General features: G+C 33.7%; 1 protein-coding gene across 1 annotated transcript in view; it reads right to left on the minus strand.

Moving 5' to 3' along the window:
• LOC149206405 (cysteine-rich receptor-like protein kinase 2) overlaps positions 1-10,607 on the minus strand; it is a 35,517-nt gene extending 24,910 nt beyond the window's left edge. The window contains exons 1-2 of the mRNA XM_089397687.1: positions 9,719-10,607; positions 9,499-9,630 (exon numbers count right to left, since the gene is read on the minus strand). Of these exons, the coding sequence (XP_089253813.1) occupies positions 9,499-9,630; positions 9,719-10,607 (1,021 nt within the window). The remainder of the gene's footprint in view (positions 1-9,498; positions 9,631-9,718) is intronic.
• Positions 10,608-11,058: the final 451 nt, after the last annotated feature.

Genomic DNA, 11,058 nt, shown 5'->3' on the forward strand with positions numbered 1-11,058 from the left:
GGGGAGGTGGATCACAACCACATTCCTTCTCTAGGTCGCATGGATATCCCTCCCTCTTTGGACTCTATGGATGTCTATATTTGAAATGTTACCATGCTCTTGGAAGAGCTAGTTTAGCACCATCATGATGATCGTAATGAGGTAATCGCTTTTATGAATGATCTACAACAAAACCAGTGGAACATTTCGGATCACTTGGATTCTCTTTGATGGAGTTAAAGGAGAATCAATGAGCGACTAGACCATATTGAGGGACTTATTGCTCACTTGGAATTCCATGTCCTTGATGAGGGCAAACCCACAGAGTTACTAGGTAACGATATGGATAATCCAATTCTAGAAATTCCTCTTGCATCTTGATGGTTGTTGGTTGTAGTCTCATCTTAGAAGTGATTTGGACTTTCAGGTCTTTCTATTTCTAGGTTCATAGAAAAATTTGGCCTTTTTTACTCAGTTTTGTGACTCTTTTCTAGTCAATAAATATGGTAGGAGTGAAGCTGGAAGATCAGTGAATCTCAAGAAAATATGTTTTATTTTTTTGAAGAATTAATAGAAGCTTGTTGACTAACAAAAAAAATTCTTATAAAATTCCAATCATTCATTCTATATAGTTCATTGACTTATATCATTACAACTAGATAATAATTTTGTTAATTCCCTTTTTTAATAATTATATAAAAAAGCATATATAATAGTGTTATAAAAATACGTGTTTACTCTATTAACCAATATATTTTTAAATATTGTTTTTTAATTTTTTAATATAATTAATTGATATATGTTTTTCATATATGTGTGTGTGTGTCGACATTAGTGAAGCTACATTATCATCATGTCCAAAAATAACAACACCATCTCTCTAAAACCCATAGACAATTATAAACCTATTTTATATAAATATTAATTTAATTATACAATTATCTATATATATGAAAGAATAGTTAGAGGTATATGAAAATGTGAATAAAAGATGTTATATAAAATTGAAAAATCATTAAAATATAATATTATAATGGAAGTTATATATAATTTTTTAACTTCCATTATGATATTATATTTTAATGGTTCTTCAATTTTATATAACAGCTTTTATTCACATTCTTATATACCTCTAATTATGCTTATCAAGTTTTTATCTATCACGATTAATCTACTTAAATACTTAACATATTTTTATACCCAAAACTATTAATTAATATATAATTTTCCTTTCTTGTGCATGAGAAATTATGTATATCATCATGTTTTTTTTAGTTATTAGTTCTCAATATATATTACTTCAATATAGGATTTAGATATTCTAAAAAATATACATTTAAGATTTATCGCTATATACATAAAAATTGTATTTATTAATTTAGCACAGTGTTGCAGGGGAGCACCCCTCCTCTCTTAATCTCACTCCCAATCCATGCTCCAGGCAGGAGTGATTTGGGAGTGGGTCGGGAGCGCACTTTCGAAAAAGAAATTTCCCTCGCTGCGGGATCGAACTCAGAGCGTCACTCCCATCGCTTTGAGAGCGATTTTTAAATTCCAGGAGTAGTCGGAGAGCGATCGTTCCCAACCGCTCTCAGGATTTAAAAATTGCTCCCAGTGGCACGCAGAAAAATAAAATCACGCAAAAAAAATCGTCAAAAAAGAAAAAAAAGCGATGGTTGGAAAAATTAAAGGGTTGGAAGGGAGGGAGAGGGGGAATATAAATAAACCCTCCCTCAAATGAATTCATTATTTTAGAAATTGAGGGAGTGAGAGTGAGAGAAAGAGAGAGAGAGGAGCAAGAGAGAGTGAGGGGCAAGAGAGAGAAAGTAAGAGTGAGAGCAAGAGAGAGCGAGGAGCAAGGAGCAAGAGAAAGAAAGGAGCAACGAGAGAGAAAGGAGAATGGACTTGCAAGGGGAGATAGGAGGCCAAAGAGGTAGGCTCTATTCTAGCAAAAAAAAATTAATGTTCATAGCTTCATTCCTAAATAGATAAATAATTTTTTTCTCCCAATCCATTTTTTTGCAGATTCAAAACTTCAAATTTCAAACATCATGGTTATATTCCTTGGCATTTTCTTCTTCTTGGTTCCTTTTTTGGATATTATGGTGTTGGAGAGTATAAAAAGGAGAGTTGAAAATGAAGAAGGGGATGAAGAAGTGGGTCATAGTGGATTTGGTGAAAACCCCGGAGAGGAGGAGTTGGAGGAGAGTGAACATGAGTCTCAAAAAAATAAACAAGACCAAACTCCATTGTGGAAATATGTTAATAGGCCTAAAGTAGGGAAAGGGGTGGAACCACTAAATTTCATTGCCCCCATTGCAACAATAATTACACAGGTTCATACACCCGTGTAAGAAACCACCTCTGCGGGAAAAGGCTATGGGATGGAGATAAAAAAATTGGAATCAAAACTTGTACAGGTGTGTGAGCAGCAGATAGAGCCAAATACATAAGGGAAGAGGAGGAAGCTTAATACAAATATAAAAAACCAAAGGGTTTCTTTGAACCAAGCTTATAATCACGTGCACAAAGAACTCTTTCATAATCCTCCCAAGGCAATGGAAATGGAGGCACATGGTCATCAAGTTTAAGGCGTAGAAGCATATTAAATTTCCTTGATGAAGGGTGTAGGAATGATGTGGATTCAAAAGTTTATAGGTTTCTCTATGCATGTGGGATACCATTCAATGTTCTTCACTCACCTTATTGGCACAAAATAGTTTCTACCATAAATGATGTCCCTAAAGGATACAAGAGCCCTGGGTATGAAAATGCTAGAACAGTTGGACTTGATCATGGAAAAGAAAAAATATCACATTCTTTCAATAGAATGAGAAGTTCTTGGACTGACCATGGGGTGTCCATTGTATCTGATGGATGGACAAATGTAAAAGGCAAGCCATTGATAAGTGTTCATGTTGTGCCCGTTAGTGGTGCCAACCTTCTTTCAACATATGATTACTCAGAAAAGTTCAAGCCCGAAATAAGTGTTATAGAACCATTACTTGAAACAATTGACCATATTGGGCCATACAATATCATCCACATCATCACTGATAATGCTCTTAATTGTAAGGCAGTGGGAGAAATTATTGAGGATAAATACCCCAAAATATTTTGGTATGGGTGTTCGGTTCAAACAATGAACCTTTTGATGCATGCTATTGTTAAGAACAAAAAACAACAATACAAATGGATTGGTGATTTGTACAAGAGAGGCAAAGAAACGATAAAATTTATTAGAAATCATAGAAATACCCATGGCCTTTTCCACAGTCACTCAAGATTGGATTTGTTGAAGATTGTGAGGAGTAGATTTGATAGCTTTTACCTCACCTTAAAGCACCTTTTGAAGGTAAGAGAGCCATTATCTAGCATGGTATCAAGTCCACACTCGCAGGTATTAAAGGAAAGTGTTGCAAATGTAGCTGACAGGTAAGGTCTTGAACATGTGGAGGAGACCGCTCTTGATGGTATGTTTTGGGCACCTGTGAGGAAAGTATTGGATTTCACCAATCTTCTTTATCGCATGATTCAATTTGTAGATACAGATAAACCAACGATTGGCGAGGTGTATGAGCATATGGATACCATGTTGGGGCAAATAAAAGATATTTTTCATAAAAATGATCCCAACTTGTATAAATTAATTCACGCTTGTGTGTGTATACGGTGGGATAAACTTAATGTTCAACTACATTCCTTGGCATATATCCTTACACCAAAATACTACTTTGTATCTTGGTTGGGCCAACCTGCACCAAGGGGTGGGATTAGGGTCAAACCCCATATAGATGAAGAGGTATCTACACGATATTTGCAAGCATTAGACAAGTTGATACCTAACAAGGAGGAATGTTCTAGTCTGTGTTTTGAATTAGGCAGATACATCAGTTTCACTGGTTCGTTTGGTACCTTCCATGCAATGGAAGATAGAGATAGATTTGATGCTCTCACATGGTGGGATGCATATGGCAGCCAGGGACTTTTGCCAAGATTGGAGAAAAAAGTTCTCTCACAGGTTGTAAATACTTCTTCTGCAGAGACGTGTTAAATCACCTACAACTTCATACATAATGTGAAAAGAAACAGACCCAATGAAAATCAGGCAAAAATCTTGGTTTATGTGCACTACAGCTTAAGTTTGTTGAGTATTACTATGATCGGGCTTATGAGGATCCAACATATAAAATTTGGGACAACCACCTAGAGGATGATAATTTGGAGGATGGCACTACACATCTTGAAGGACTAGAAGCAGAACTTATGAGAGAGGAAGATGAAGCAACAACTATACCACCTCCACCATCTACTAGCAGTTCTTGAGTTCTGAGTCTTGTTCCTTTGTTGTCACTCCCTCTATCTACACCCTCATGTGGAGGGCATGTTCCTTCTGGTTCTAGTCGTCGATTTGTGCGGGAGGAGACTCCTAGAAGACCACCATGACCTTCTCATACATCAGACACTCCTCGTAGCAAGGGCCACCTGAAGTAGTAGATAATATATTTACATTTTACTTGTCTTTTCTAGTTTCTAGTAGTTTTCATAGCGTTGACTCTTTCATATTTATTATGATATTTTTTGTAACAATATATGACAATTTAAGTTTGAAGTTTGAAGTTGGCAATTATAACTCATTGATAATGATTCTGAATTATGAATATGATGCTTCATGAAAGTTGTTTCATTTCATTTCACTTTATAACATTTCATTTCATGTTAGGTATTATTTCTTGTAATGGTTAAACTTAGCTTACAAGTACAACTTTGGTGATCAATGATGATAAATGTTGTAAATTGAATTTTCAAGTTTGAAAGCTTGAAGTTGAAACTTTAAGATTGATGAATCATGATTCATGAGACTCAATATGTTGTATGTTACTAACTTGTGGACGTGGTTGATGAAGATTATAACTTTTATATGATTGTTGTTATATCGTTCAATGATTAATCTATGTTTTTTTATGTTTTTTATATCTAATTCATCATTCTACATGTTTTTGTTGGCATATATATATATATATATATATATATATATATATATATATATTACATAAAAAAACTCTCTGGTATTCGCTCGCAAACCGGGAGCTTTTGAAAATGTTGCCGCCGCACCCGTTTTCACTCCCAAGTAACACTGATTTAGCATAATTTGATTTTTACAAATTAAAGATATACTTTCATATTTATAAAAATGATATATATGTTTATATACGATGTTTTTTATTTTGATGTTAGATATTTAATTCGATAATATTTATGTATACATAAAATTTTATATTTAAATTAGAGATATTAACTTATACTTATCTTGTGTTTAATATTTATATGTAATCTTTATGTGAGTTACTTGCCTATATTATTTAGGTGATTGCTTGTTAATCAGATTTACAGATAAGACTATTTTGTATACAAAATTAGAGAAACCATATAATATTAAAACCTACATATAGTGATGTCCCCGAGCATCAAAATCTTATTCACTAAGGGCCCATCTTCAGACCTGATAGCATTATTGTAATATTGATGACATAAAATGTTGAATTCAATGAATAGATACATTAATGAAATTAATGTATCTAGACCACATCCCATGTTTTTAGCCCATCTTTCTTACTTCCACTCGTGCCCAAGAGTTTAAGTTTTTCATTTTCAACACTAAGTCAAACACATACCAGTGAACATAGAATTCTTCCAAACGAACTTCGGGAGATTCAAAGATAGTATATTGAGACGACAATGATGTAGATGACAAGGACATGCGGAACATTAGCCTTAGAGGGTAAGTACATTGAACATAAAGATATTGGGGATCTATATTGGGGATCTAAGTTGAGTGAAGGTGTGGTAATCCTCACTTGTGAAAGTAGGGATTACATCAAATTAAGATTCTATGACACTACAGGGGTAAAAGCGTAATCTTGTTTATGAAGGGTTATAGGCCTTAAAGGGTTAGAATTAAAAGCTGCGCCTTTTTTTAGAATTAAAAGCTGTCTTTTTTTCAAATAAAATAGAATATTATATTATTTGAGTAATATGGGGCACACATTATATTTTATTTCCAGTATTCTATCACTTGGGAAAACCATTGAGTAGAATAGTAAAGATACTAGAGATCTAAGTTGATAAGGTTTTGTTTTTTTTAAAACAAAATAGAAATTATATTACTGGAGTAAAATGGGGCACACATTATATTTTTTTTCGAGTATTCTATCACTTGGGAAAACAATCTAGTAGAATAGTAAAGATACCATAGATCTAAGTTGAGTGACGGTGAGGTTTTCCTCGGTTGTGAAAGTAGAGGTCAGACCTATGGTGGTTGGTTGTTCAATAATATGGGAATTACATCACATTGAGAGTCTTTGGTTGTACAAGGTGAGAGGAATCTTGGTTAGGAAGGGTTATAAGTTTTAAAGGGTTAGAATTTTTTTTTTTTTTTTTTTTCCTAAATAAAATAGAAATTATATTACTTCAGTAAAATAGAGGATACATTATATTTTATTTTCAGTGTTTTGTCCTTTTGGATAATAGATTAATAATTGAGATTTTTTCCATTTATACTAATTTAAATTGGATAGAAAAACTAAAAATATAATATACCCCAAAACAATTTAAGAATTCGCAAATTACATTTGAGCTAACAATATATATTATCATACCTAAGTTGTTATAGTCATATTTAAGAAAAAAAAATAAAGAGGCACCATATATTTCAATGGAGAATTTACGTAAATGGTGTTAAGTATATAACCATCCTAATCAGAGGTGTAGAAGTATAAGTCAACTTCTTAAAAAGGATCAAGACATTGTTCATTAGCCCCTTGGTATACCGCCAAATTTTGTCAATGCATTGGGGAAATTCTTGTTATGTTTCTGATCATTCTATTAATAATTTCCCATTATACTTTTCAACTACCAATAGATATCCACAGTTTGCATATGCCTTGCCTATCTTGTTTGGTATTTCCAATATCTGCTACCCAAATCCCTACTTCTTCCTCGAATTCATATGTTAGTGATGAAGAGTCATTCAATTCTTTCCTCTCACTCTGCTTCTTCAACTTCTTTTCCTATGAAAGGAGGCGTAGACTAAATATAAATATTAGTGGATCTCTCTACTACAAGATAGGTCCTTGAACTAGAATGGGATACATAATGTATTCTTTATATTATCACTAGTATGACTAAGATTAACCATTGTGACTAATGGACCATCAAGATGTAAGGGAAGTGAAAAGGGAAAGAGGCTAAAGCCTAGAACACCAAAGGAATGACAAAACAAATGTCCCTAAGAGAATATAGGGTGTGAAGAACATAATGAAAAGAGTATGGGTAGATTGCTCATTCGAGGGAATTACAAGAATAGACTCCAAGGATAAAATCCTAAAGTAAAATGGAGAGTCCTTCACCAAGACGAAAATGAAGGAAAAAACAAGGCAAACATAGAAAGATGAACTACATTTCATGCTCAGAGAGTGCAATCCTTGATTTTAATCCCTACTACTTTATTTTATGTGGTATCAATATAGATAGAATCCTTCATAGATATGCCTCTCACCCAAGAAGTTAAGCTCAGAAAAAATAAAATGACACTAGATATTGTTGAGAAACTATTAAGCTTTAATAAGCATCCAGTTAATATAAAAATGATACCAATCATCTAGACGTGTGCACTGTGTCTAACCAAATTATTCTCAAGATTTTTGTGTCATTGCTCTAGATTTGCAATCCATGCCATGAAAATGGTCTAGATGAGAACATTCTTATCAAAATAACGTTTTCTAGTGGAGCTAGCCATCATATCAAATAACAAAATGTGGAGCATTATGCCATGATGAAGTTTAGGGTGCATACATAAGGGAATTGAGTACTTGTGCCATGTGGATAGCTACCTAAACCTTCATCGCCTTTTCCCACCACATTCCATTATATATCCATTATTGCTTATGATAATCACTCGAAGTGGGGATGTGGTCCTCCATTGCAATACATGGGCATTATGATTTGAGTGGCTCACTGATATTTTCATTCCATAAACTATCTAGGGGGAGACTGGTATATTTATTGTCTTTGTTTTCCAATTTATCAATAATTGTGTTCCAATCCTCCTCACATGTTAAAATGTTGACATAGAAAGGTATTTTAGAATTGTTTGAATTCACTCGATTCCTTCTTTTAGCCTCCATCAAACCTTCGACATATCAAAACTTTTGATAGGTACAAGTCATTCTGTAATTTTTTTATCATCCCTATTATTAATTGAGTATTCCCTTCAATAAGAAGATTTTCAAAGTGAATTTTCATGGCTATCTATAGACAAAATTCTAGAGAAAATAGCTTTGCGTCATTACTGTTGTCAATTCCTAAGAAACTTGCATAGATTTTCAGTATTCATCCATTGCAATCCATAAACACCCGCTAAAACTAGTTGGATCAATGTTTCATTTAGATGCCTTGTCAAAGTTATAATTTTAATTAATCCCATGGGAGGATGCTTCCAATGGTTTTGGCTAGAGTATCAAGGGAGGTAGGGCATGGAAATTGTAGTAAAAGTTGTAGGAGAAATACCAAGGGCTTGAAGAAGTGAGGCCTCTTGAGCATTGCAAACCTAGTCCTTGGTAAATAGTTTTATGCAAGAAATAATTCCTTTATATGTTTCTCAATTCTTTTCCAAGCCGAATCTTTCAACCTTTAGAAATTGAAAGGTATTTGAAGATTCTTCTATTTCTCTCCTTTCAATCTTCCATACAATGAATCCTAAAGTATTTCCAAAGCCTTGTTAATAATTGTATGGGCAAATATTGTTTTTTACTAGCTTGCTATTATGAAATCTATGCTGTTACTTGATTGATAGGATTGATAGGATTGTTTACAAATGGTAGTGACTTTATCCAAAGAAAAATAGAAAAACAACAAACATGGAGTAAATGATTAGCATCCTTTGAATTTTTCTGATATAGTGAGCAGATACGCCATCCTTGAAATCCCCTTCTTTGCAAATGATCCCAAGCTAAAAATTTCCCATGAGTTAATAAACAATGAAACCTTCGGCAAAATATTTTCATTCAAGGTGTTGCTCTGTAAGGTGATGTCTCGAATAAGATTGGCACGAATGGAAAGGTTGTAAACTTCTCTAAAGTTATACTTACCAATAGATTTGGGGTTATTCTTACCAATATGTCTGTACATACTTGGTTAAATTTAAAAAAACTCTCATACTTCAAATTTAAACTCACACAAACTTTCAAACCTTGAAATTTACATCCCAAAAGATTAAAATGTTAAATATTATTGTATTCTAAATATAGATGACGATAAATAGAGTTATAGGCAATTTCCTCATTTTTACCCGCATGGTTGCAGAGATGGATTTCAGGAAGGAGTAATATTTAAAACATCACCATACAGTATATTTCTAATTCATAGAATGCTTCACATCGTCCGTAAAAGATTTGATTTTTTATTCTTGAAACTATGATTAAAAGAAACTCTCTTTTTCTCTAAAGAAATTCATCTTACCTGGAAGTTGTTTCGTGTTGCTCCGATGACTGACTTTTCGTTTCCAAAATACAAACAACCCGATCAAGACCACCGCAACAACAGCAAAGCCAATGCTCAATTCCAACAGTATGGGGTTAGGTTTTCCAGCACCTAACAATAATTGGCATCACTACACTGAATTAGCAAATGCTTTTCTGATTTTCCCAAATAGTGATTTAAATATGTATGACAATATTACCTTTTCTTGGCCTTGATGGTGGTAGAGCAGGAACACTTCCAGTTAGGGCTGTAAGCAAAGGCACACCATCATAGTAAAACTTGTAGTTGTTATAACAAACTATACAGTTATCGAAGAAGGCAAGTCCTTGGCTAGTTCCAGCTGGACAGGAGCCCAAATAATCGTACATATTGTTCAAGCACTGAGCACACCCGCTCATGTTAAGTACTCTCCAACATCCAGCCATAGAATACATCCCATAGTCACTCAGCACACTGTAACCCACAGGGGTGGACAGAGTATTCTGAATAAGCCTGCTCAAAAGAGAGGCAATTTTCCAATCCTTGAAATCCCTTGGCTCTGTGCCGCTCATTGTAGAGTTATCGCACATTGTAAAGATCACGTGTTGTGAATGCGATCCATTTAATTGTGCATAGAAGCTGCGAGTGGAATATCTCAAAACGCATCCACCGAGTAAAACGGTTGCGTAACTCAAACTTCCATTACATACACCTAACTGCTTTCTAGCGTATGAAACGCATCCCCAACAATCTGAGGCATTCAGATCTCCCCTGCACTGAGTAACACCGTACATCTTATCTCCATTCTCTCCATAACTGAAATCACTGTAGCCTGTCTGGTTAACATTGTCAACCAATGTATTGAGAACCACCTCCAAGTTCTTTTGCAGAGCACTTCCATTCGTGATATTATCGGTACTGCAATGGTATGTCTGGAGAATATAAGGATCAGGATTATCCGGCGGAGGTAATGAGTGTATGAAATCGAAAGCTAAAGGTAATGTTAGTAGAAAGATTATTAAGGAGAAAGAAAATTTGGATTTCGCAGTGCAAGTGAAGTGAATCATTTCCGCTCTGTAATTGCAGACCATGTTGGAGGAGGTGGCCATTAATGCGCGGAAATTTTGAGAATTTGGAGATTTAACTCTGGGTATATTGATGGATGGTTTTCATCATTAGTATTTGTTAACTAGGTAGATATTTGTTAACTAGCTAGATATGAGAGATTTAGTTTGATATGAGAGATTTAGTTTAATTAATATAGTTCTTATTTTAGTGTTTAGTTGAGATATTTTTTCAACTAGTTAATTATATAATTAAGATAGAATTTCTATTTTAAATCAATATTTGTTGTATTTATATATAATATCAGTTACATTGTTAAAATAAAATTTCTATCTTAAATCAATATTTGTTGTATTTATATATAATATCAGTTACATTGTTAAAATAAAATTTCTATCTTAAAACAATAGTTATCGTATTTGTATTAAAATAGAATTTCTATCTTAAACTAATATCATATAAAATTTCTATCTTAAACTAATAATGGTGGTTGTA

The sequence above is a fragment of the Pinus tabuliformis genome, chromosome 1_2, assembly GCF_031772625.1.
Source record: "Pinus tabuliformis cultivar Carrire ecotype Pingquan chromosome 1_2, CPIR1, whole genome shotgun sequence".
Taxonomy (NCBI): domain Eukaryota; kingdom Viridiplantae; phylum Streptophyta; class Pinopsida; order Pinales; family Pinaceae; genus Pinus; species Pinus tabuliformis.